The 27,419-nt window shown below is 42.3% G+C and overlaps 1 protein-coding gene across 2 annotated transcripts; it reads left to right on the top strand.

Annotated features, from left to right (window-relative positions):
- Positions 1 to 1,874: 1,874 nt before the first annotated feature.
- LOC135540011 (sodium-dependent neutral amino acid transporter SLC6A17-like) lies at positions 1,875 to 27,208 on the top strand. Of its 2 annotated transcripts, XM_064966303.1 has the most exons (12): positions 1,875 to 1,983; positions 12,606 to 13,049; positions 15,125 to 15,282; positions 17,262 to 17,388; positions 21,361 to 21,542; positions 21,856 to 21,966; positions 22,417 to 22,658; positions 22,855 to 23,047; positions 23,510 to 23,702; positions 24,354 to 24,513; positions 25,578 to 25,740; positions 25,905 to 27,208. In XM_064966303.1, exons 2-12 carry the CDS (start codon positions 12,770 to 12,772, stop codon positions 26,298 to 26,300), a joined length of 2,205 nt encoding a protein of 734 aa, XP_064822375.1. In that variant the 5' UTR covers positions 1,875 to 1,983; positions 12,606 to 12,769; the 3' UTR covers positions 26,301 to 27,208. The 2 variants fall into 2 exon arrangements, with proteins under 2 accessions (XP_064822375.1, XP_064822376.1); XM_064966304.1 differs by lacking the exons at positions 25,578 to 25,740; positions 25,905 to 27,208 and having other exon boundaries at positions 23,629 to 23,702; positions 24,354 to 24,509.
- Positions 27,209 to 27,419: the final 211 nt, after the last annotated feature.

Below are 27,419 nucleotides of genomic sequence, written 5' to 3' on the forward strand. Positions count from 1 at the left end.
CGTTTGAGTATTCAAAAACATGTAGTTTTATAAAATGTGAAATATTGAAAATCTAGTATACTTTAAATGCCCATATGTCATACTCATTTTCGCATTTACTCTAATAGAATTCGCTGAACCTTATTGAAGAAGATAATCGTATTTTCACACCCACGTGTGTTCGACAACAGAAGATAATCAGAATAGAGGACACTCTCGACAAAAATGTCATGTAGGGGAACGGCAGGGAACAAGCACGATTCCGCAATCAATGACAGCTCAGTATGGATGAGTAGTATGTTGATATCAGTTGCTTAATGCATATGTTTGTACTTAACAGTACATTCTAAATAGTATGAAATACGATTGGTACACAGTAGTTTAAGTAAGTAGTAGGAAAGCCATATTTCGGCCACAGCCGCTGTCTGTGGTATGATCTTGAGGCTGTTGTGGTAAATGATGTCAGTAGCCATCTCTGGGAAAGTGTGTCATGGCAGACCAGATATTGAAATAAAATGTACACTGGATACCTACTACCAGATTATTACTGAAGTCCAAATCCCATGCCACCAGACTGCATGTGCTTCTAGGCAGGGGCGCAACTTTGGTTTTAGAAGTGGGTGGGATATAATTATTTTATTTATTTATCCAGTCAGATAAACACTCCAAACAGCCTACCTGACCGCTCAGAGGCATCTGCATGGTCCTAAAGCACACCAGGCCTCATTCCAATGATAAAACTGGGGGGGACAGAAAAAAGCTATTTCAGAATGCCAGTGAAGGTTGTGCCTCTAGGTATCCAGCACAGGCATAGGGTGTATTGTAGGCTACTTTCTACAAAGGTTGTGTTTCTCTGCATAAAATGAGTGGATCTAATAGGTCACTTGTACAAACATGAAATCAATTTAACTTAGATAGAAAGTAAGATATTGTTAGAATACCCAGTAGTAGATGAAACAACCGTGGTAAAGAGGCATTGTTGATGAAAATAAAGATGATTTTATATGCAGTCATGTGGCAAGAGAAGGACAAAATAATCTATTGGGTCAGAATGAAAAATGTCCCAATGACACTATCTACCTCCTCTACCCCGTGGTTTTAAAGAATAGTCTGCTGGAAGGCGCATGATTTATGGTCACCTGTGCATCAGTTGGCTGGAGCCACAGAGAAGTGTCGCCTGTGTCTCGATGTCTCAATAAACATTGACCACCGCTCTTCCAATAAATGGACCATGTGATGTCTGGGATTTTTTTTCCATAGTGTCAAAAGGGCATTAACAAATAACAACATAGTCCTATGTGATTAAGGGGTTGCCTATTATTGTTGGTTCGTAGAATATACTAATATCAAAATGTATTATAGCCTAGAATACATACATTTTAAACTGGTCATAATTATTTTGCCTACAATGAACACATGTATCTCGTTATCAATTATCTGTGTTTTATTGCTTATGTCTCCATAGGTGCTGACAATGCTATTTTTATGAATTGAATTGCCATGAATTTTATCAATCGGAAAAGCATGGTAGTAAGTGACGCAAACATATGCGTCAGACTAATACCGACATATTTCTTGACCGTTCTATTTCCAAAGATCTTAGGGGGACTCGGTTTAATACATTCACCCTTACTCCAGATAAATAAATACAAAATACACCTTGGACCACAGGGCGTGCATTTAATTTTCTTCCCCAAATTAAGCACAGGCTTCCTATGTTAAACGCCAGGGTTATTAGATTACTATTATTAGCATGGTGATAATTTGGCAATGTGATCATGTACACTCTTGCGTCACTATGCACTCGCCTGCTCGCCACCCTGCTTGCATGTCAATTGTCAGCCAAAATTGCACGTGATTCGTTCCCTCTCACCCTCTCGCGCTCATACCACCAGACTAGGTCGAAATTGGCACGGAGCAGATGTATTTGCCCCATGCTGGTGTGTTCGAATTGTTTTTACATTGTAAACACTGGATATAGGTTATTTCTTCGAAATATTTAAGGTGAGTAAATGCGTTATTGACTTCACATGTTTATACAATCGCCAGGTCCCTGGCGACACCCATCTGTCCAGATGTACCCATCATTAGTCACTAGGCTCGTACGTGTCTCACCTTGACATTTGTTTTTAATTTGTTTTAACTGTATATCAGAGCTGTTCAACAGGGACTGCTTTGCGATACTAAACTATTGGATAAACAAAGAAGGGACAATTGTTGGAGCGATTTTGTCCCTGTATTGTAATGATAGCAAGGAGTGATTTTTAGTGACACTTGAGAAAACTATTGCTAAGCAATTTACAGAGGTGAACTTGTGTGATCTCATCATGTTTATTATGTGGGGTGAGAGTTGTCCTGGATGATGACATTAAATAGTCATGCTGTCATGAATCACTGGGTTGTGTGACCTTGAGTGCTATTTTTTACAATCGTCTGGCCAATAATTGTAAGATAATTGCTTACTCAATGGAATAATAGTATATTTGCATAATTTGTTTTAGTTTAAAATGCCAAGCAGACAGAATGACTGATGTTCAGTCCCGGTCTATTGTCGTAGATGTGAGGGATGACAGGTGTTGGAGCGCTGATCAGATTGATCACCTTTTAGAGCGCTTTCCTATCTGTACTTGTCTGTCGCTTGAGCTTTGTTTTATGACCACAACCTTCAAGTCTCCAGGGCAGTATTTCAGATTGTAGAGTTAGTTGTAGGTGTTGTGATTGAACTTGTTTAATTCTGTTAAAGGGACCTTTTTGGAGAATTAAAACATCCATGCCTTGGGAGAAAATGTAGTGGTATTTTTATTTTTTACAATCCAAATTAAATGGCCTTCATAGGCTATATTGATCCCCATCCGCCAACAAGCATTCTAAAAGACACACACACACACACACACACACACACACACACACACACACACACACACACACACACACACACACACACACACACACACACACACACACACACATAGATATCTCCTACAATACATACACTTTTTTCCCCTCTCTCTCTCTCTCTCTCTCTCTCTCTCTCTCTCTCTCTCTCTCTCTCTCTACTCTGTGTGTGTTTGAGAAAATGAGTAAGAAAGTGACAGAATCACAAATATCATACTTCCAAGACATGTTAACCTCAATTTTTGGGAGGGAATGATATTCGTGTGTCTATAATTTTCTCACTCATCATTATTCACAATTCATTCAGGATTATCTGTAATCATGGTGGCATTCATATTACTGTAGAAGTATTTAGAAACATATTATTATAGATTTTTTTGTATTTTTGTTTTGTATTTTACCCCCAATTTCGATCTTGTCTCATCTCTGCAACTCCCCAACTGCTCCGGAGGCGAAGGTAGCGTTATGCATCCTGCGAAACATGACCCGCCAAACCGCGCTTCTTAAAACCTCTTTGGGCTAGGAGTCTCATTAGCAGGACAACTTCCGGTGAAACTGGAGGGTGCGCAATTCAAATAAATAATTGTAAACATTATGGATATTAAACATTTATGTTCATACAAGTGTCTTATATAGGTTGAAAGCGTAAATTCTTGTTAATCTAACTGCACTGTCCGATTTACAGTTGGCTTTACAGAGAAAGCATGCCATGTGATTGTTTGAGGACGGCACCTCACATCAAAATATTTTTACACTGGCACAGGTTTCATAAATTCACAAATAGTGATTAAATATTCACTACCTTTTTGAAAATCTTCCTCTCTTCCTTTGTTAAAACAAGTCAAAATACGTTTCTATTGACTTCTCAGATACCCTAACATGTAATCAAACTATAATATTTTATACAGAAAGAAGTATGTTCAATAGGGAAACAATATTAGCAGGTGCGTCTACTCTTCATCGTGCGCACATACACACATTTCCTAGACTGTGTCCCTGTAGTAAAACTCATTATTCTTACTCGTTTTGGAAGAAACAAGCCTGAAACCTTGAACATTGAGTGCTGACACCCAGTGGACGCCATAGGAATTGCATTTTCTCCAGATTTAATTATTTCCCTATACTTTCCATTGGAAGAGCATGGACTCTCAAAAGAAAATCTGTTTGGTTTTTCTTTGGATTTTCTCCTAACATATCTATTGTGTCATAGTCTCCTACATTATCTGAACATTTCTACAAACTGCAAAGTGTCTTTTTTCCAATGGTACCAATTATATGCATATCCTGGCTTCAGGGCCTGAGCAACAGGCAGTTTACTTTGGGCATGTCAGTCAGCCGGAAATTGAGAAAAAAGGACCCTAGCCTGAAGAAGTTTTAACTCCCAACCACTTAAAACGGAAGCCAGCCGCACGAATGTGTCAGAAGAAACATCGTTCAACTGACAATTGAGGTCAGCCTGCATGCGCCCGGCATAAGGAGTCGCTAGAGCGCAATGAGCCAAGTAAAGCCCCACTGGCCAAACCCGGACGACTCTGGGCCGATTGTTACCGCCCTATGCGACTCCCAATCACGGCCGGTTGTGACACAGCCCGGGATCAAACCCGGGTCTGTAGTGACATCTCTAGCACTGTGATGCAGTGCCTTAGACCGCTGCGCCACTCGGGAGAACCCTAAAAACATATAAAAGTGTCAACAAAATGACACAATACATTATTTACCTTGAAATTCTTTTGGCCACAAATTAATCTGAAACACGACCGAAACAAACAGCAAATACATTCGACAAATTTGTAGACACAAGCTTCATGTAGACATTGCGTGCTGCGAATATGGGACCAAATACTTAGCCTTTTAATATACTGAACAAAAATATAAACACAACACCCAACAATGTCAACTATTTTACTTAGTTAAAATAAGGAAATCAGTCAATTTAAATAAATTCATTAGGCCCATATCTTTGGATTTCACATGACTGGGCAGGGGCGCAGCCATGGGTGGGCCTGGGAGGGCATAGGCCCACCCACTGGGGAGCCAGGCTGAGGCAATCAGAATATGTTCTTGTTACAAAATGTATTACAGACAGAAATACTCCTCAGTTTATCAGCTGTCCGGGTGGTTGGTCTCAGACGATCCTGCAGGGGAAGAAGCCAGATGTGAGGCTCCTGGGCTGGCGTGGTTACATGTGGTCTGCGGTTGTGATTCAACTTCAGCACAAGAACTGTTCTTCTGGAGCTTCATGAATGGGTTTCCATCAGTGCTGTAAAGTACTTAAGTACAAATATTGAAAAGTACTGTACCTTACTATTTATAGTTCTAAAATATTTTACTTTTACTGAACTACATTCCTAAAGAAAATGATGTACTTTTTACTCCGTACATTTTCCTTGACACCCAAAAATACTTCAAATACATTTTGAATGCTTAGCAGGACAGGAAAATGGTATAATTCACGCACTAATCAAGAGAACATCCCTGGTCATCCCTACTGCCTCTTATCTGGTGGACTCACAAATGCTTCATTTGTAAATTGAGTGTGGGAGTGTGCCCCTGGCTATCCGCAAATTTAAAAAAAATCAAGAAAAATGTGCCATCTGATTTGTTTAATATAAAGAATTTTAAATTATACATGTACATTTGTCATTTTAATCATTTGGCAGACGCTCCTATCCAGAGCGACTTACAGGAGCAATTGGGGTTAAGTACCTTGCTCAAGGGCACATCGACAGATTTTTCAGATTTAAACTCAGTTTTTCACAATTCTTGACATTTAATTCTAGTTAGAATTCCCTGTCTTAGGTCAGTTAGGATCACCACTTTATTTTAAGAACGTGAAATGTCAGAATAATAGTAGAGAGAATTATTTATTTCAGCTTTTATTTCTTTCATCACATCCCCAGTGGGTCAGAAGTTTAAATACACTCAATTAGTATTTGGTAGCATTGCCTTTAAGTTGTTTAACTTGGGTGAAACGTTTAGGGTAGCCTACCAGAAGCCTCCGCACAAAAGGTTGGGTGAATTTTGGCCCATTCCTTCTGACAGAGCTGGTGTAACTGAGTCAGGTTTGTAGGCCTCCCTGCTCGCACACGCTTTTTCAATTCTGCCCACACATTTTCTATGGGATTGAGGCCAGGGCTTTGTGATGGCCACTCCAATACCTTGACTTTGTTGTCCTTAAGCCATTTTGCCACAACTCTGGAAGCATGGTTGGGGTCATTGCCCATTTGCGACCAAGCTTTAACTTCCTGACTGATTTCTTGAGATATTGCTTAAATATATCCACATAATTTTCCTGCCTCACAGTGCCATCTATTTTGTGAAGTGCACCAGTCCCTCCTGCAGCAAAGCACCCCCACAACATGATGCTGCCACCCCTGTTCTTCATGGTTGGGATCATGGTTGGAATGGTGTTCTTCGGGCTTGGAAGCCTCCCCCTTTTTCCTCCAAACATAACAATTGTCATTATGGCCAAACAGTTCTATTTTTGTTTCATCAGACCAGAGGACATTTCTCCAAAAAGTGTGATCTTTGTCCCCATGTGCAGTTGCAAACTGTAGTCTGGCTTTTTTATGGCGGTTTTCGAGCAGTGGCTTCTTCCTTGCTGAGCGGCCTTTCAGGTTATGTCGATATAGGACTCGTTTGACTGTGGATACAGATACTTTCGTACCTGTTTCCTCCAGCATCTTCACAATGTCCTTTGATGTTGTTCTGGGATTGATTGGCCTTTTTCACACCAAAGTACGTTCATCTTTAGGAGACAGAATGCATCATCTTCCTGAGCAGTACGACGGCTGCGTGGTCCCATGGTGTTTATACTTGCTTACTATTGTTTGTACAGATGAACGTAGTACCTTCAGGCATTTGAAAATTGCTCCCAAGGATGAACCAGACTTGTGGAGGTATACAATTGATTTCCCCATGATGTCAGTGAGTTTGAAGGTAGGCCTTGAAATACATCCACAGGTACACCTCCAATTGACTCAAATTATGTCAATTAGCCTATCAGAAGCTTCTAAAGCCATGACATAATTTTCTGGAATTTTCCAAGCTGTTTAAAGGCACAGTCAACTCACTGTATGTAAACCTCTGACCCACTGGAATTGTGATACAGTGAATTATAAGTGAAATGATCTGTCTGTTAACAATTGTTGGAAAAAGTACTTGTGTCATGCACAAAGTAGATGTCTTAACCAACTTGCCAAATCTATAGTTTGTTAACAAGAAATTTGTGGAGTGGTTGAAAAAACGAGTTTTAATGACCCCAACCAAAGTCTTTGTAAACTTCCGACTTCAACTGTAGTATTTTAATGGGTAACTTTAACTTTTACTAAAGTCATTTTCTATTAAGGTACCTTTACTGTTACTAAAGTATGACAATTGGGTACTTTTTCCACTACTGGTTTTCTTGGCCGAGCAGCTGCACACAAGCCTAAGATCACCATGCGCAATGCCAAGCGTCGGCTGGCATTGCAGTGGAAACACGTTCTCTGGAGCAGTGGAAACGCATTCTCTGGAGTGATGAATCAAGCTTCACCATCTTGCAGTCCGACGAACGAATCTGGGTTTTGCGAATGCTAAGGAGAAAGATACCTGCCCCAATGCATAGTGCCGACTGTAAAGTTTGGTGGAGGATGAAAAATGGTCTGAGGCTGTTTTTCAAGGTTCGGTCTAGGCACCTTAGTGTCTGTGAGGGGAAATATGAATGCTACAGCATATAAGGAATTTATAGACAATTCTCTGCTTCCAACTTTGTGGCAACAGTTTGGGGAAGGCCCTTTCCTGTTTTAGCATGGCAATACCCCCATGCACAAGGCAAGGTGCATACAGAAATTATTTGTTGGCATCGGTGTGGAAGAACTTGACTGACCTGCACAGAGCCCTGGCCTCAACCTTCCTACAGACATTAATGACACTCATGGGTATCCTAGTGGTTAGAGCATTGGACTAGTAACCGGAAGGTTGCAAGTTCAAACCCCTGAGCTGACAAGGTACAAATCTGTCGTTCTGCCCCTGAACAGGCAATTAACCCACTGTTCCTAGGCCGTCATTGAAAATAAGAATTTGTTCTTAACTGACTTGCCTAGTTAAATGAAGGTAAAATAAAAAAATAACAATTTCCCTGTTAAAAGAGGTGTGTTTTCTGTTGTCCTTTGCAGAAACTTGAATTGTTTACCGAATGCGGTCGTTTCCTGAGTGAGGTTTCGAGACTTAGTGTTTGTTTTTTCAAGTGTACTGTTATCCCGAGGCTACCATTTCTCAGAAAAGTATTATGTTTATCCCTAAGCACTGATGCCTTGTCTGGTTTCTTCTCTGCACCTGGGTCCAACCTTACCACGTCACAAATTTGTCTCCCTTTGTCTGTTGGAAAGCAGACTGAAGCAGGTTTTCCTTTAGGATTTTACCTGTTTAGCTCCATTCTGTTTCTTTTTATCCTGAAGAACTCCCTAGTCCTTGCCCATGACAAGCATACCCCTAACATGATGCAGCCACCACCATGCTTGAAAATATGGAGAGTGGTACCCATTGTTGTGTTGGATTTTTCCCAAACATAACAATTTGTATTCAGGACAAAAAGTACATGTTTGTAGTATTACTTTCGTGCATTGTTGCCAACACAATGCATGTTTTGGAATATTTTTTATTCTATATACAGTACCAGTCAAAAGTTTGGACACATCTACTCATTCAAGGGTTTTTCTTTGTTCTTACTATTTTCTACATTGTAGAATAATAGTGAAGACATCAAAACTATGAAATAACACATATGGAATCATGTAGTAACTAAACAATATGTGTGAAATTAGATTTAGAATAGACCATTATAATGCACCTGTATCGAAACAGGTGCAGTAGGAAAAAATACACGTAACTAGCGAATGGAGGATGCTCTTCCCAGTGTTTTTTTTTCATGCCAGCCAGGTAGGCAATACTCCTTTTGTAGATATAAGCAATGTTAGGAAAGTTGAACAAGAAAATATATTAGGCCTAGCCTATAGAAAGTTGATCCTCTTTTCAGTAAAGGTCATCTCTCTGCAGTTGCATAGCCTGTTGAAATGTTGCACAACATGAGTTCATGGGCTTTCAAAGTGTTTGATTAGATTTTCAAATACATTTGCATTGATGTCAGATTGATCAGAGGGATAATAGAGTGCTCAGTTCCAGGCAGTTAGCAAGTTTGGTAGGCTACTAATGACCATCAGCAGCATCAGAGCTTGGAGAAGCCTAATTACCGTGACTAAATGGTTACGTGGAATTTGACTGTCTTTTAGACTCGTGACTGCCGGTGTGGCGGTAATATGATCACCGCAACAGCCCTAATCACAACAAATGTGAAAGAAATCAAGGAGTGTGAATATTTTCGGAAGGTACTATATGCCCTTGGTGACCCATTGATCATGTTTTTCAGGATTGTATTATCTGCAGGTTCCTGTTTTGTTTACATCAATCACACACAGGCTATTGCATGGGTCTTAAACCCTGTTCCTGGAGAGATACCCTCCCATAGGTCTTTAATCCAGCCCACTTCTAAATAACCTGGTTCAGTTTATCAGCTAGTTATTTATTAGAATCGGGTGTGCTGGATTAGGTTTGGAGTGAGCCTACAGTAGTAGCTTAGATTTCAGAACAAAACTTTGCTCAATGGGAGTACCTCAGCACTATTTAAATAAACCTTAAAGGCTTTTGTTTGTCTGTGTAGTAAATTATCACACAGCATCAACTAACTCTACAGAGAAGTAAATGCCAAAAAGACACATCTTACAGCTGTGCGTGTTTTTGCAGTGCATGTTTGTTTTTTGCTAAAGTGATTTAGTCAGTGCAATTTGTTATTCAAAGCAGCTGGCCCCAAATACATTTTTAATTTGTTATCTAGATATTCACTGACAATATAGGTAAAGTGCTGCAGACTGTTCCACGTAAACTCTTAGCCCTCACTGCAGCCATTATAACACATGCAATGACTTTCAAATGATGTAAAAGTCACCTAGTACCTGTATTTTTTTATCAATCTTGTCTGTGGTGATCTGAACACCAGCTGGCAGTTGTTGGCGTGTTTTCATGGCACAGTTGCTCCGTAGGCGGAGTGATGCAGCTGTTGATATTGAATGTCTGAACCAATGCAGATCTTGTCCAGAGTTAATGCCCATTGGATTATATAGAGGTTCCCATGCAAATTGTTATTGAGCGTGGATGATTTATTTCATCATGAGCTGTACAGGACATGTTTGCAACGCTTGGCAGAAAGGGTTATGTTGTCGTTAGATACGTTGACTTATAATATGAAATGGTTGTTGTGTGCTGGAAGAGACGAAACACTGTATGTGTATACACTTATGTACTCTTTATAAGGAATTATGTGAATCATGTGGAATATTCTTGTTTAAGTGCATCACTGCTGTTGTATCATACCGTAAAAGATGGGGCTGTCAAAATGTTGCCACAGCATAAACTGCAGCTCTGTATATCCTCTGTGTGACCTCCATTTCTAACCTTCCCCTACTTCATATGGCCATCACCTAGTCAGTCCTCAACAAAAGTAAATAAAGGTTTACTAAGTGAACAGTCATCTCCCACATTGGTTATCTCTCTTGTTTTTGCTGTCTCTCTGTCCCCTAGAATAGGTTGTGGCCCTCACATATCCCATAGGACTTTGCTGCTCTGTATTTCCGTCGATGGTGGATTTTTGTAACGGCTGAGAAGTGACTCTCTCAATAAGTAATGAGCCTACGCCAGGCTTGTGATGTGGATCAAGAGAATGCATGACTGCGGATCATCCAGCCCCTCCCTTGTACTGACTGACTTCCTCCATTATGTTTGGGCTGAACCAACAGCTCCATGAAAAAGCGGTAGAGAATCCTGCTGCAATGCTTCCGAGGATTAGGGGATTTACAGGAAAAAGCTTCCGAAAGTTAAGCTTACATGACAGGAAAATTAAGTAGGACAATTGGTAACATTGGGAATGTCTGAAACCTAAACCTCTGAGGGAGGTAGTGGCCTAATCTGCTTTTTCAGTGACAGCTTTGTGGGGAAATGAGTCCACAGGTAGATAAAACACATTTAACAAGTTGCTACCCCCTCTCTCTTCATGTAAGAGAAGGGTTAGGTAATTGGACGTGACCAATGTTCCCGCAAGAAAAATGTGTCACTGAGCAAATTTCAGGTCTGCTGAGCGCAAACTTGAACATTGTGAAAATTGTGTGCAACTTCCAGCACGTTTACTGTGAACACTGAGGCTGTACCCGCTCTACATTACAGTTTTAATTGTCATGTAGGCTACTGTGGGTATTTGATCATATTGTAGGCCTGCCAGAGTGGCCTACCATCAAAAACAATGGAGAAAATGCATCCCATAACATTTTAACATGGAACTAGCTGTTCTATCATTCAGCCTACATTAGCAGCCAATGTTTATTGTTCAATGTAGGACTACATTCAATGAGACTTTTGGGGGGAAACGCAGTGCTTAACATTAACCTGTTTATCCACTTGTCCATCAGACAAGGAGATCACTGAAAATGTTATGTTGTTTGATGCAAGAAACCACTTTATAAAATAAAATGCATTCTTATCCCTATACCATTATTACAGAGATTCAGACAAATTATCCTACCCTCTGCCTATTGGCTACTTAGGCTTGAATAAGCTGTCTCAAAATGGGAATCATACTTAGGCAGCCTTTTTTCCTTTGTATTTTGTGGGTAGTTATCTTTGTTAGTGGCACTATAGCCCTAGTAGGCGTCACAGTTGTTGCGTGGTTTGTTGGTGATGTTTATCCACCACGCTGCACCTTGGTCCTGTCATTTCCACGACAACATCTGTGACACCTGTAGCAATGAGGTTTGTGCAGTAAGCTATAGGCCCAATACATTATCACCGTATATTGGCTTTGCTTAAATGCCCAGCCAATGTATTGTTGTTCGAGGTATTTAAAATAAAAAAAAATCAACATTTGAGGTAGGCTATATGGTCACACCGGTAATAGATCCGTCGTATTACTTGTGAAGCACTGCTGAGTGGGCATACGTTTAAGTAATTGTATTTTTTATTTTACTGGGCTGATTGTTCCTGCATCTGATGGTCAGTCTCAGAGGGAGAGAGTTGCAGACTAAGGGTCTGCCTCAGTCTGCAAGGTGATATGTGTGCTCTTAAGCATACGGTATGAGGCCTAAAAATTAATTGCAAATGAATTAATGGAAAATTAATGGCATGACAACTAATGGCAACCTGCAATACAGTTTAGTTCAATTAGTGTCTGCAGTGGATATGGAGGTTATTATAATTACTTTGAGTACCCCTAAGAAATGATTCATTGTAGTGAGGAGGGAGCTTCATTCTTGTGGAAGTCTAGTTAAGTTAGTGCAACCACCCACACTTACAGTATGTTGTCTTTAAGGCCACTAGACTAGAGACTCGACTGTGTTATAGACCTGCATCTTATTACAAGCCTGGCTAAGCACTAAATGGAACAGGGTAATTGTGTCAGTGATCCTGTGTCTGAAGTGTTGCTTGAGGCCCACAGTGACACAGGAAGATATGCCAACATAACTTGCAATGAAAACACAAGTTCCTTGTCAGGACTCGATTTTAGTGGAAATGAATCCTCATCTATTAAGGACAGTTTTAATGTGATAATATGTTAAATGTCCTCCGTGTTTTTACTATGTCGCTTTGTAAAATAGTAAAAGCCGTCAAGTGACTTGCAGTGACAGATTTAATTTGTTTTTCTCTCACAGGACCAAAGCCCAAATCTGGAGCCCTGCGCTCTCTCTCTCTTCTCAACGTCTGGCACCTAGTATCCAACCCCTCTACTTCGTACCTACAGTACACTCTGAACTCTCTCTGTCTATCTCTCTCTCTCTGCGCCGACCCCCTCCCAGCTCCCCCCTCAGCATCCCTGATGCGTAAGAACAGTAAGGTGACGCAGCGTGAGCATACCAGTGAGCATGTCACAGAGTCGGTGGCAGACCTGCTCGCTCACGAAGCGCCGCTCGACTACAAGAACAGTTCTCTGAATGTTCGAGGGGTACCCGGGAAGAAGATTGTTCTCGAGCCACCCGAGAATGATGGCCGCCCAGCCTGGAACAGCAAACTTCAGTACATTCTGGCCCAGGTGGGCTTCTCTGTGGGGCTAGGAAATGTCTGGCGCTTCCCTTACCTGTGCCAAAAGAATGGAGGAGGTGAGTGGCAGACCGCGCCCTATAAGGGCTGGCTGACTAAATAGAACCATAACTGAATAACTTTCACAAAATATAGAACAATAATTATTTATTAATAGCTCATCAATGGATGAGCAAGGTCATTTCCTCCTCATCTTCCTGTCTGCCTCTGATGAAGAGTATAGCGGCGGCTGCTTCCTGGCAGCTCAGTGACCCAGACTGTAAGAATGACATGCCAGGTACACTGGCCTGCCATCACAGTCAGGCTGGGCTGCCAAGAGAGAAGCACAGCTCCACAAACACCACTCTAAATATAGCTGTGCTATCGATTACTACTGGCACTGGAGCAGGCCAAGGCTCAACTGATACTCTGATCAACATGAAAGGGATACTCTCAATTAAACATTAATGGCTCTGTATTGTGATGATGACTTGCTTTATTTTGTCATGTAGTTACAGGTGCACATTGTAAGTCTTTGCTGGTATAGTAGTTCAGAACACCCCTATTTGTTAGGGCAGGTTGGCATTGATGTACTGGAGGCAGCTCTGCAGAGTGGTCACTAACTGATTTTTAAACCTAACCTTAACCACCCTGCAAAACCCTAATGCCTAGCCCTAACATTACACAAAGGCCAATTTTGACTTTGCAGCTGGCTCATCTAGTGGAAATGGCTCAGATTTCTTACTATTGTATGTTTTGTACTTGACAGTGTTTTTCCAGAATGTGCTAAATTTAGTTTCTGCGCCCCTTGCTCTAACCTAACCACTCTACCATAAATGGATAAAAATATGCCCCATCAGTTTTAATGTGCATCACACCTCTGACCATAACAGCAGCATAAAAGAGCACATCTCTTATCTCTGGTCATAGAAATGACGATTAGGCATGCTCAATTCACCTCCAAAACCTCACGGTCTCCCTGTCTTCACCAGATAATGAATGATGTGTTTGGTGCACCAGCCCTGTTCTCTCACACCTTCTCTTTCTGATTTATTGCTAATAGGCAGGATTTAAAGGCTCCTATACCCAAGCAGCCTCGTCGTTTGACCAGGAGAACGGACATCTTTCACCCCCTAATTTACCTCCAGGCAGCAAATTACAGCCACATTAAATGGCTCTGTGGTGTTAGGTGGTTATCGCTATGGGCCTTCTTCCCCCTCTCTCTCCTTCTCCCCTTCCAGCGTTCTCTGCTTCTCTTTCATACACATGTCTTCACCTCAGTTTGCATGCTATACAGTATATCAGGACTGTTAGCTGGCCCAAGTTCAGATAGGCAATTGATTGCAAAAAGTTATATATTTAAAAAAAAATCTGATTTCTTACCTACATCCAATGACCTGGTTCTATTTCTTCTTGATCTCATGTTGAATTGACATTAGTAACAACTTAATTAAAACAAGACATGGAACTGCTGTCTGTGTCCAGTGGGTTATGAGCTCTAGGCTATGTAACTGGTACTCCTGAAGTATTATTAGTGATAGTGCTCCAGCGTTAATCTTAGCATCCTGATGATCATAAAAACATCCAGATTAAGCCTCTCTTGGATTAAGCTGGGAAGCACCAGATTTAGACATCCCCCATAATTCAAATCAAATACTAAAATAGACCTTAGTAAATCACTGGTTGGATGGGCTCTGACTTGCAGGGTGGGAGAGTAATAGTGACAAGTGATGCAGAACTGTCAAGTACAAACAGACACCATAGTGTCCTGAGGCTCAGAGCTCTGGCCTCTCCCCTGACTCACTGAGTTGGACTTCATGACCATCAACTAGAGGGGTTGTCTTCCTGTCACCCAGTCTGTCCACCTCTCTCTCCCCTTCCCCTCTGGCTTTGTAATGATACACAATTAATTCTAATTAGTGTTCTAGAAACAGCTCAAAAGAATATAGCCAGGGTCCACAGTAAATGTTAAGTATCTCCATTGATTCAGCAAGGGAGACAATTGAAACGTGTGCATTATTTCAAAGGAAAGGTGTTCCACGTTTTACACAATGCTTAGTACTGTAATATCACACATACAGTATGTGTACTACTCATGTACCTAATAGTCTATTGGGAGAAATATAGCATGATCACTTTGACCCCTTTCTTTCAGGTGCCTATCTGGTCCCGTATTTCATCCTCCTCATCCTCATCGGCGTCCCACTCTTCTTCCTGGAGCTAGCGGTGGGCCAGAAGATCCGACGTGGGAGCATCGGGGTGTGGAACTACGTGTGCCCCCAACTGGGTGGGATAGGGGTGTCCAGTCTAATGGTGAGTGACAGTGAGGATGGTGTCTTTGGTTTAAGGTTGCCTCATATATCACCTTTTGGTTGAAGTTGAGGCTGGCAATCAGTTTAACTGATCACCCTCCAATCATCAGATACATAATGCTATAAGTTTTAACATGATTTTGGTTATGTAATCTGTTTATGTTCTAGAAGTGCTTGTTCCACTTAACAAAATAGACAGTGTCCCAAGAGAAAAACAGTGTGACTGACCACAGTGCACTGGGAAACAGAGGGTCAGTCAGTGTGATGAGGATAATGGATGCTGGATGTGGGGTTTATCACCGGGGGCTTCGATGAATGAGCTCTGATTTCTGATTGAAAACTATTTCTCAAGCTAGAATTTTGCTTGGACTGTTTGGGAGTGGTCTGAGTGGGGAGGGGGCGGGATATGTAATCTGAAACTACCTGTTATTGGCAAAGAGGTTTGGAAGTCTTTGTTATTGGTCTATATTAACTTATACTGTCTAGTGCTGTCACGAGGCAAGCCAAAACTCCACCTGTGCAAAACCTGCTGATTAGAAGGTTCCGAGCAGATTGTAATTTCAACCAGCAACTATCAGGAAATAACACTGATCAAATTTCTTCACTTTTACATTGTTAGTTTCATCACTTGCTGTACATTATGATACAAAACATTAGGGGGAAATGAATTGTGACTGCACTGGGCTTTTAAGATAAAAGCTGTTGATCATGCTTTGTGTATGTGCCAGTTTGATAGGATGGATCAATTTAAACTACTCCAGGTCTTGAATTTGGCATAGTGGACATTTTGTGACTCACATCACATAATTTAATTGTCACAACATCACATAACATGTCAACCTCCCGCTTTAACAAGAGATAGGTGGATAATTTATGTTGGAAGCTTTCACTGTCCATTTCTGAATATTGTGAGAGGAAATAGACCTTGTGTAAATCTGTTGAACTGGAATGTATAATCACGAATGAGGCAAACTCTCTTTAGGGGATAGATAGATATACCTTGATTTAATTGAGCATAGCAGCTCTAAACATGGTTCCCCATGTCTGCATCACCTTACACAGCTCAAAACAAACACACTCTGTGTTATTATGATGGAGAAAGCTATCTCACATTCTTCATTCCATAAGATGTGACAGAAGGTTGTATGTCAGTAACATAGAAAAGGACTATAAAGATGAGTAATATGGATAATGTCCTAGATAATGAGAGCGAGGCAGAGATGGTAGGGAGGGTTAGGGTGTGAGAGACAACCCCTCGTTGGTGATGTATGTGACTGCGAGTGGCAGCTATAAATACCTCTTAAGAGATCACTGTGGAAATGGCTGAAAGAGTACTTCAATTATTAATGGATTTCCCAACCTTGTTTAGCTTCTGCCTGTCCTTTGTTGACATGGATGCTCAGAAGATTTATCAGACACTCTTATCCTGATTACACTCTTATCCTAATAGCCAGTTCTTGTTAAGAGCCTTGCTCAAGGGCACATAGATAGATTTTTAAGATAGTCAGCTCTGGTATTCAAACCAGAGACCTTTTGGCAGGGTAGCCTAGTGGTTAGAGCGTTGGACTAGTAACTGAAAGGTTGCAAGTTCATATCCCCGAGCTGACAAGGTACAAATCTGTCCTTCTGCCCCTGAACAGGCAGTTAACCCACTGTTCCTAGGCCGTCATTGAAAATAAGAATTTGCCTAGTAAAATAAAAAATACATTAAAAAAACTGGCCCAATGCTTGTAACCACTAGGCTATCTGCCACCCTAGGAACATGAGAAAACAACATATTCCTGCCTATATAGACCATCTGAATGATACATATATTCACGGTACAGTAGTGTATATATCGATATTCGCACTTGCCATTTGACTGAAAGAGTGGCATCAACCAACAGTGACAGGGACTCGTGCAGCGGAGCACCTCAGGGGTAATTGTGAGTTCCATTGGACTTTCTTACTCTAACAGACTCTGCCTCTCCTACATTCCAGGTGTGTGGCTTTGTGGGGCTCTACTACAACGTCATCATCGGCTGGAGCATCTTCTACTTCTTCCAGTCCTTCCAGTACCCACTGCCATGGGCCGAATGCCCTATCAGGAGGAATGGATCATTAGCCAGTGAGTGGATGCCAGATCTGAACATCAGGACGGAGGAGACATGCAGAGGGCAAAGAGAATGGAGTCATATAACTCCTCTGAACTGTTTGATAAAGTCCAAGCAGCTGGGTGACCATGACAATGTGGTTTGTCTCACAAACTAGAAAGGATTCAATTAATATTGAATTAAGCCTCTCCTTTTTTTAATAAGGCCTGTATTTGATTAATCAGATATTACTCATTTCCATCTTGTTATACAGACTCATTTTGCCCTGTAGAATAATCCATACTTACAAAATCATTTTTGGTCAGTCTGAGAGAAACACACATTTTTGTTTTGTAATTCAATCTTCCAGTTCAATCCAGTTTTGGCCAGGATGACACTGAATCACACATCTAACTAGATCAGTTGATGGTGTTAGCTTATTTATGAGGATCCTTCATGACTCAGATGGACATAATCCAGATTAAAGTCCTTTGAGACTTAGATTAGAGGTGGTGATAATACGGTTCCAAGAATCGCTCAGCGCTCTCCTCTCCTCTGCTCCTCACATGACTCAGCAGTATGAAGACAGTCAGCCACCAGGGAGGAGAGCAGCTGTAGCTGGTTAGATAGTCCTGCTCCAACCGAAGGGTTCCTACACTGACAGACAGGCATATTGCATGGTGTTGCAAGTCTTCATGTTACTGTCTAATCTAGTCCCTCCAGGATTCCGTGATTCTGCGATCGCAAATATTTTAGCAAAATTAACCATTCCCCGCATATTATGTAAGGGTTTGCAAATTTGACCAAGTACCACAGTATTTCCTCGTAAAACAATCACATCCTTGCAATATTATTGCATAAAACTGACCCATCACCGCAGTACAAAAAGAAGGCTCGCAATTTACAACCAATCACCGCACATTTATCTTATAATATGGTTCAATGAAGCCACACGTCAACAAACGTTTTCTCCCATCAGTGCATTTTCGCAAACAAATTGGACAAAATCATCACATATTGCCATGCACAATGTCAGAATTGCTGCAGCAAAATCAAGCATTTTTGTCCACAAATATCACAAAGTCCCAGCAACATCCTGGAGGCACTGGTAATCATACAATACTAGCATCTGTGTGTGTAGTACTGTATGTGATTCCTCATAGGTTTACTCTTTACAAATGGTGGTTTACGACACCATGCCACACTCCTACACTACAGTATAGTGGTATTTGAGGTTTTCCACAGTGGCATTACAGGTTGTCTGTAGAATTGTCTTTAATTCTGTGTGGAAAAAGTGACCTCTCGCCATGGTTATACAGATGTAGGATTTAATTTGATCACCCTGTTGCAGGAGAGCTTGTAGTGTATATGAGTTTTAAAAAGGCTTCTGAAGTCTGTAATTAACACTTTAAAATGTCATACATTTTTCATAAGGGAATATCAAGTATCAACCCCTACAAAAATGTCAATTAATTATAATCCACATAATAATTCACATTTCCTGTTGCTGGAGGATTATTTTTCTTGCTGTAGCAAACTGGCTCAAATTAAGCTCCTACAGTGGCAATAAAAAGTATGTGAACCCTTGAATTATCTGGTTTCTGCATAAATTAGTCATAACGTTTGATCTGATCTTCATTTTAGTCACAACAATAGACAAACAGTCTGCTGTGTCTATATTGAATACAGTACATCATTTAAACATTCACAGTGTGGGTTGGAAAAAGTATCTGAACCCCCTAGGCTAACCCCTAAACTTTTCCAAAAGCTAATTGGAGTCAGCTAACCTGGAGTCTAATCAATGAGAAGAGATTGGTTAGAGCTGCCCTGCCCTATAAAAAACACTCACAAAATTTGAGTTTGCTATTCACAATAAGCATTGCTTGATGTGTACCATGCCTCGAAGAAAAGAGATCCTAGAAGACATAAGATTAAGAATTGATAACTTGCATAAAGCTGGAAAGGGTCACTAAAGTATCTCTAAAAGCCTTGATGTTCATCAGTCCACGGAAAGACAAATTGTCTATTCACTGTTGCTACTCTCCCTAGAAGTGGCCGACATGCAGAGATGACTGCAGGAGCACAGTGCAGAATACTCAATGGGGTTAAGAAGAATCCTAGAGTGTCAGCTAAAGACTTACAGAAATCTCTGAAACATGCTAACATCTCTGTTGATGAGTCTACGATACGTAAAACACTAAACAAGAAGGGTGTTCATGGGAGGACACCATGGAAGATGCCAAGAAAACATTGCTGCACGTCTGAAGTTCACAAAATAGCACCTGGATGTTCCACAGCGCTTCTGGCCAAATATTCTGTGGACAGATTAAACTGAAGTTGAGTTGTTTGGAAGGAACACACAACACTATGTGTGGAGAAAAAAAGGCACAGCACATCAACATCAAAACCTCATCCCAACTGTAAAGTATGGTGGAGGGAGCATCATGGTTTGGGGCTGCTTTGCTGCCTCAGGGCATAGACAGCTTGCTATCATTGACAGAAAAATGAATTCCCAATTTTATCAAGGCATTTTTCTGGAGAATGTTTGGCTATCTGTCCACCAATTGAAACTCAACAGAAGTTGGGTGATGCAAGAGGACAACGACCCAAAACACAGAAGTAAATCAACAACAGAATGGCTTCCACAGAAGAAAATACGCCTTCTGGAGTAGCCCAGTCAGAGTCCTGACCTCAACCCGATTGAGATGCTGTGGAATGACCTCGAGCAAATCACACCAGACATCCCAAGAATATTGCTGAACTGAAGCAGTTTTGTAAAGATGAATGGTCCCAAATTCCTTTTGACCGTTGTGCAGGTCTGATCCGCAACTACAGGAAACGTTTGGTTGAGTTTATTGCTGCCAAAGCAGGGTCAACCAGTTATTAAAGGGTTCACATACTTTTTGCATCCAACACTGTAAATGTTTATACTGTGTGTTCAATAAAGACATGAAAACGTATAATTGTTTGTGTGTTATTAGTTTAAGCAGACTGTGTTTATTTATTGTTTTGACTTAGATCAAATTACATTTTATGACCAATTTATGCAGAAGTCCAGGTAACTCCAAAGGGTTCACATACTTTTTCTTGCCACTGTACATCTGTAGAGAAAGGTAGACCCTATCATTCATGCAGGTGTGTGGTTCCCCAGAACCACGCTGCTCTGCACCCACTCTGACCTGGCCCCATGGTCACATGTCTGCAGTAAACACTTCAGATAAACTGTGGTTCACATTGATATCGGCAGGGTCAGATCAGCTAAACACAGAGACCAAGGTTGTTCATACCTAGCGTTCACTTTGAATACAGTTCTGTGCTTCTGGAGTGACTTGCAGGAGTGGAGGAGTAAGAAGACGGGAGATGAGAGATGCAGACAGTCAGAGTTACTGCATGTAACCTGGAATGCCATCACTCATAGACAGAAGATAAAAATAGAATAATGGGAGGCCACCGTGATTTCCTCTGCTGAACATTGCCATCTACCTGACATAAATAGAGACTGGTACATTTAGTTGACCTGGCAATTTCTGTGAGTGCATGTGTCTCTGTGTGGGTGTGTGGGCACATTTTTTCTGTGTATGTGTGCCTGCATGTTCTTGCATGCGTGTGTGTGCATATGCATATATTTCTGTAATACGTCTGTAAGACTGCTTTCTCCAGACTTAGATCCATGTATCATTTCCCCAAGGTTGAATTATAAAAGGTGAAAATATGCACAGTGGAAAATGCCAAGTGTCTTGAATGAGGACTCACGCTGTGCATACCAAGTACAAGGACGGCCTTGTTTACCTTGCTAATGTACATCTGGGAGAACCAATCCAGGGGGGAGAGGGGATTTGGTTCCTGTGTAAACAGTCTCTCCCTCATTTTATTTCCTTCATTTTATTTTTCTCTATCTTTCTCCCTTCCACTACCCCTATCCCTTTACTCACCTCCCTTCCTTTTCACTACAACTTTTTTCACTCCCCCTCTCTCTCTCCACCCCCCTCCCCCTCAACCCTCTGCAGTCGTGGAGCCTGAGTGTGAGAAAAGCTCGGCCACTACCTACTTCTGGTACCGCCAGACTCTGAACACCACCAGCACCATCGCAGACAGCGGTGGCCTGAACGTCAAGATGACCCTGTCTCTGCTGGTGGCCTGGATCATCGTCTGCCTGGCTGTCATCAGAGGCATTGCGTCCTCCGGGAAGGTAGGGAGCGCTGTGGGGAGGAAGTGGAGTGTTGGTGGGCGGGGTGTGGGTGTGGGTGGAGAGGGGCAGGGGGTATGGGTAGAGGGACAGTTGATGTGGCGGGAGAGGGGCAGGGGGCATCAGGAAGAGGGGAAGGGGGTGTTGGGGGGAGAGTCAAAAGAGTGTAGGGAAGATATATGATTTAAGAACATGACATGACAAAAAATTGCACTGGAATAATAGCCGACTGGACTGGATTCCTACCTTCCTCTGGCATGTATAGTGTAGTTATTGTACAGAATGTGTGACTAAGTTGTTTCCTATGGTCTGTCAGGTGATGTACTTCAGCTCGCTGTTTCCCTACGTGGTGCTCTTCTGTTTCCTGGTGAGAGGTTTGCTGTTGAAGGGTGCTGTTGATGGCATTGCACACATGTTCACTCCCAAGGTGAGATTCAGAGGAGGCCGTTACACACACACACACACACACACACACACACACACACACACACACACACACACACACACACACACACACACACACACACACACACACACACACACACACGCACACACACAGAGATAGAGAAAAGCTTCCATTGCAGTTGTATGCTGTCATTTATGGAAAAAGACAGAGCTACTATACCGATAGAATTTATAAACATTTCTAATGATTATAACCAATTAGCCACCTATCTAACATGGAATTTGTAACACATCGTACATATTGTAATGCATAACATATCATATGAAATGTATGATGGACATCCACAAATGAATACATAACATACCAAACGTAAAATATCATACTAACTTGAGTGTCCCGGATTTTCTTTAACGATGTTACATCTACCCCCGAGTCCAAGTTTGTCAGCCAATGTGTTACTGTGTGTTCCAGCTGGAGAAGATGCTGGAGCCCCAGGTGTGGAGGGAGGCAGCCACCCAGGTGTTCTTTGCCCTGGGCCTGGGCTTCGGTGGAGTGATTGCCTTCTCCAGCTACAACAAGATAGACAACAACTGCCACTTTGACGCCGTGCTCGTCTCCTTCATCAACTTTTTCACCTCCATCCTGGCTACTCTGGTGGTGTTCGCCGTGCTGGGCTTCAAGGCAAACCTCATGAACGAGAAGTGTGTCATGGAGTGAGTTCAAATCAAATGCCCTAGCAGCCGTCTATAGTGATGGTGGAGGGAATTCAAGCTGTCTTATACAGAATTAAACGACTCTTTCCTCACACCATATATTTATTATCATGCCTTCTCTGCGATCAGATTCAGGACTTTTGCGGTGATCTTCATCTTGTGCTCTATCAACCATGTTTCCCTGTGGTCTCTTCAGGAATGGAGAGAAGATCCTTGGCTACCTGAACTCTAACGTGCTGAGTCATGACCTCATTCCGCCACACGTGAACTTCTCCCAGCTGTCCACCGTAGACTACGCTGAGATATACGCCGTCATCAAGACGGTGAAGGAGGGCAGCTTCGCCGAGCTGAGCCTGGACCCCTGTGTCCTGGAGGATGAGCTTAACAAGGTACAGTCTGTCTGTCTGGTCTCTGAGCTCTATCTCACTGAAACTGGGTCTAAATATGAACCAGTTCCACAACACCAAACCAACTAGGCTTTTTAAGTAAGTATTTCACTCTAAGGTCTACACCTGTTGTATTCGGCGCACGTGACAAATAAACTTTGATTTGATTTTCTAATCATCCTTATACTGTACTTAACTAATATCCTTCTTGGCTCTTCTGTCCCCAATCGGGTCTGGTCTAGATAACGGGTTCCAGGTTGGGTCTAGATCTTGTTGTGGTCGGATCCATTTGGGTTTGAGGCTAATTGTTTTCGGGTCTGCATCAAACTTGTTTTCCTCTCTCTCTCTCTCTCTCTCTCTCTCTCTCTCTCTCTCTCTCTCTCTCTCTCTCACAATCTCTTGGGTCTTCTTTTGCGCCCTCTCTCCTTTGCGTCACTCTCTCTCTCCATCCCTCTTCCTCTGCAGTCTGTGCAAGGTACAGGCTTGGCTTTTATTGCCTTCACCGAGGCCATGACTCATTTCCCAGCCTCTCCCTTCTGGTCTGTCATGTTCTTCTTCATGCTCATCAACCTGGGCCTGGGCAGTATGATCGGCACCATGACAGGCATCACCACGCCGGTCCTCGACACCTACAAGGTCCAGAAGGAGCTCTTCACAGGTCAGCCCTAAAAATCCCTGTGGTGCTCCCATTCTCCTCTATCATAGTTACAAATGCAGGTTCGCATTTATTGTCATGAATCTTGGCCTGAAGGCAGCTCTGCAGAGTGGACACTAGCTGGCACAGCCACAAAGTCATAAAATCTGATTTTAAACTTAACCCTAACCACACTGCTAACCCTAATGCCTAACCCTAACCTTAAATTAAGACCAAAAAACACATTTTTGTTTTCATGAATTTTGAAGATATAGCCAATTTTGACTCCGCAGCTGGTCTTGCTAGCTGACACCGCTTAGTTCTGCCTCCAGGGCAAGACTCATGATAATAAACGGCAAACTGCGTTACAAACATAAATTCAGCACTTTTCACCAAGACGAAGTGGGGTAACTACATAAGATTTTTAAGGATGAGTAGTTTTTTCTACTTTTGCTGTAGTCCTTTAAGGCCGAATACAAAGTAATAGCAATAAAAGCAATGGATTGAATAAATAAAGACTTTCTCATCCAAGGAGCCACAAAGTTTTTACATAATGTGACGTTTATTCAACTCCACCACTGATGAAGAGATAAAAATGCTGAAGACGCTGCAAACTTTCAGACGAATGCCTTTAGCTCATCTTGCTCCAATTCACTCTCTTTATTCTTCTTTCAGTGTGCTGCTGCATCATAGCCTTTTTCTGTGGCCTCCTCTTCGTCCAGCGCTCTGGGAACTACTTTGTCACCATGTTTGATGACTACTCTGCTGGTCTGCCTCTCACTATCGTGGTCATCCTGGAGAATGTGTCAGTGGCCTGGATCTACGGCACCAAGAGGTAAAGTATGGTGTCTCCTCAGAGAGCCCTGTAGTGTCAGAAGTAGCTGTGTGTTTTTCATATGTATTAAGAGGAATGTTGAATATGAAGAAGGATAGGATTAAGAAATAATTGAGAAAGAGTCAAGGAACACCTGAATACTGTTCTAATTAAAAACTCTACGGACACTTCGGAAGCTTAAACCAAGTTTATTCTTCCCAGAGGATCAATACAACTGCATTAGACAAAAACCTTTTCACACAACCACTGATATTTAACCCTTCCTCCTGAGTCTCCTCCTACACATCTGTACAAACATAGTATCTTTACTGCTAGGCAGGACACTAAGTGATACGGGCATACATTTTTATTTCTCCCTTAACGTGACCTGACCTGATCTTAACCCCCCTTCATTACTAATCCATGGCTCTCTCCCCTTATCAATGCCTGCCACATGTGATTGCTTTCCCTGCACTCAGCACATTCCAAATGTAATTGCACACACTATATACCTTCCTTCTACAGATAACCATTAACTTCTGGTGTAGACCCTCTAACCCTAAGCACTCAATATTTCAATAGGATTTTTGATATAATGTAAACGTTATACATTACCCTCTCTCCTGCAGTGACATGAATAATTATTTTTCATATTCTCAGAACCCAACATTGTAAACTGAAGGAGTTGGCTGGATCTATGTTAAAATCACCTGTGTGTATGTGTGTGTGTGTGTGTGTGTGTGTGTGTGTGTGTGTGTGTGTGTGTGTGTGTGTGTGTGTGTGTGTGTGTGTGTGTGTGTGTGTGTGTGTGTGTGTGTGTGTGTCTGTGTGTGTGTGTGTGTATGTGTGTGTGTATATGTGTGTGTATGTGTGTGTGTATGTGTGTGTGTGTGTGTGTGTGTGTGTGTGTGTGTGTGTGTGTGTGTGTGTGTGTGTGTGTGTGTGTGTGTGTGTGTGTGTGTGTGTGTGTGTGTGTGTGTGTGTGTGTGTGTGTGTGTGTGTGTGTGTGTGTGTGTGTGTATATGTGTGTGTGTGTGTGTGTGTGTGTGTGTGTCTGTGTGTGTGCGTGCGTGCGTGCGTATCAGGTTTATGCAGGACCTGGAGGACATGTTGGGTTTCCGGCCCCACGCCTTCTATTTCTACATGTGGAAGTACGTCTCCCCTTGTTGTCTCATCGTTCTCATCACAGCTACCGTTATCGAGATGGCCATCAGCCCACCAGGGTACAATGCATGGGTAGAAGAACTGGTCAGTCAACCTGTTGGCAAACAGTGCAAAGTTTCACATAGACACTTTGTATTGACACTTTTTGACATGTTGTGTATTAGCCTTGTTACAGAGTTTGCAGTCAGCACCAGGGGTATTTATTTTTCACTCTATTTCCCTTCGTAAATTTGTTTCTCTCTTTTTAGGCTCAGGAGCGTTTCCAGAGCTACCCTCCCTGGGCATTGGCCATGTGCTTCTCCCTCATTGTGGTGGCCATGCTTCCTCTCCCCATCGTCTTCATCGCCCGCTATTTCAATCTGATGTCCGACGGCTCCAACAAGCTGTCTGTCTCCTATCGCAAGAGCATGATGAAGGACATCTCCAACCTGGAAGAGGTGGACGAGGCGCGTTTCATCCTGGGCAAAAACCCAGGAGACACGCCCTCGCCTAAGCCCCCATCCCAAGCCTACCTCGGCCCCCCCGGCACCAACCCCCTGGAAAACCCTAACTCCCTGTCCCCCAACAGCTGCTACGGGACAAGCTACCAGAACGCCATCAGCCCACAACCTCCACCTCCCCCTATCCACCCCCACCACCACTGAGTCCAACTCATGATCACTGTCCATCTTCTTCATGTCCCTCCCCTAGCCTGACCCTAGATCCCTAACTATCTCTCCCTCCTAGGCCATCTCACCCTCAACCCTACAGAGTCTCACCACCAGGGGGTGCTGCAGCGCTTCCCAAAACTCCACAACCACCACCCTCACCCACTGAGTGACCCTTATCGCAGGACACCCCTCTCCCCCTCTCCCTCCCCCCCAGCCCCAGAGGTTAGAGTTTACTGCAGCAGAGGTGACTGCCACACAGGCCTCTGCTTTGACAATGAACTACATGTTCAGGTGTCTGGGATGTTGCAGTGGTATGTATCAATCCCTACTGGAGGGTATGCAATGCTGAACATGCAGTATGTTTTGGTCTAGATCAGGGATCCCTAAAAGGTGGCCCGCGGGTGATTTCATTTTGCCCCCCAATTTTTATAAACAAACATGTTCATTGTTGGACATAAAATCATCAGGAAATCAGCTTAAAGAAATATGTTCCTAAGTATTCCCACGGAAAATAGAGAGGCATATGTGATCGTATCCCAATGTAATCAAGGTTTGAAATGATTCTGTTTTTGTCAAATACTATATCTGTTTGGGATTCTTGTGGTCAATTTGCAGTGTACAAATAATTTCTAACTATGTTCCGGCTCCTCGACCATCCACTCAAGGAAAAATCGACCCACGGCTGAATGTAATTGGGGAAACCTGGTCTAGATGTTTTTAGAGTGGCAGGAGAAGAGGCTCAATAGAGATGGACCCAATAAATGTATTTTTTTCTTCCCCTCACGCATATTGATAGGTAATAATAATGACACTATAAAGTATGAGATTGACAGTAACCTAACAATATTGTTTGCAGTCTAGAGGGCTTTGTAAAGCCACTGTCTTCATTGTCTATTTGCTAGTTTCGGGTTGGGGGGGGGGGGCTGTACATTTAAAGTTGAGGGGGGGGGGGGGTAATAAAGGCCCAGTTCTATATGTAGGAGTTATATAATGTTACTTCAGGCCACGCATAGCTGGTGTATTAGAGACTTCAGTACCTCCACCACAGAGTGAAAACTAGATATTAGGGACATACCGTCGACTACATCCTGTACATACACCGTAGAAATTAAT

The sequence above is a fragment of the Oncorhynchus masou genome, chromosome 5, assembly GCF_036934945.1.
Source record: "Oncorhynchus masou masou isolate Uvic2021 chromosome 5, UVic_Omas_1.1, whole genome shotgun sequence".
NCBI lineage: Eukaryota > Metazoa > Chordata > Actinopteri > Salmoniformes > Salmonidae > Oncorhynchus > Oncorhynchus masou.

What these genes read in the sequence shown, in the direction of transcription:
- LOC135540011 (XM_064966303.1), top strand. Translation starts at nt 12,770, where the DNA reads ATGCGTAAGAACAGTAAGGTGACGCAGCGTGAGCATACCAGTGAGCAT. An exon ending in GAGGAATGGATCATTAGCCA is followed by an intron (nt 17,389 to 21,360) that starts GTGAGTGGATGC and finishes AACCCTCTGCAG; the next exon opens with TCGTGGAGCCTGAGTGTGAG. An exon ending in TGGATCTACGGCACCAAGAG is followed by an intron (nt 24,514 to 25,577) that starts GTAAAGTATGGT and finishes CGTGCGTATCAG; the next exon opens with GTTTATGCAGGACCTGGAGG.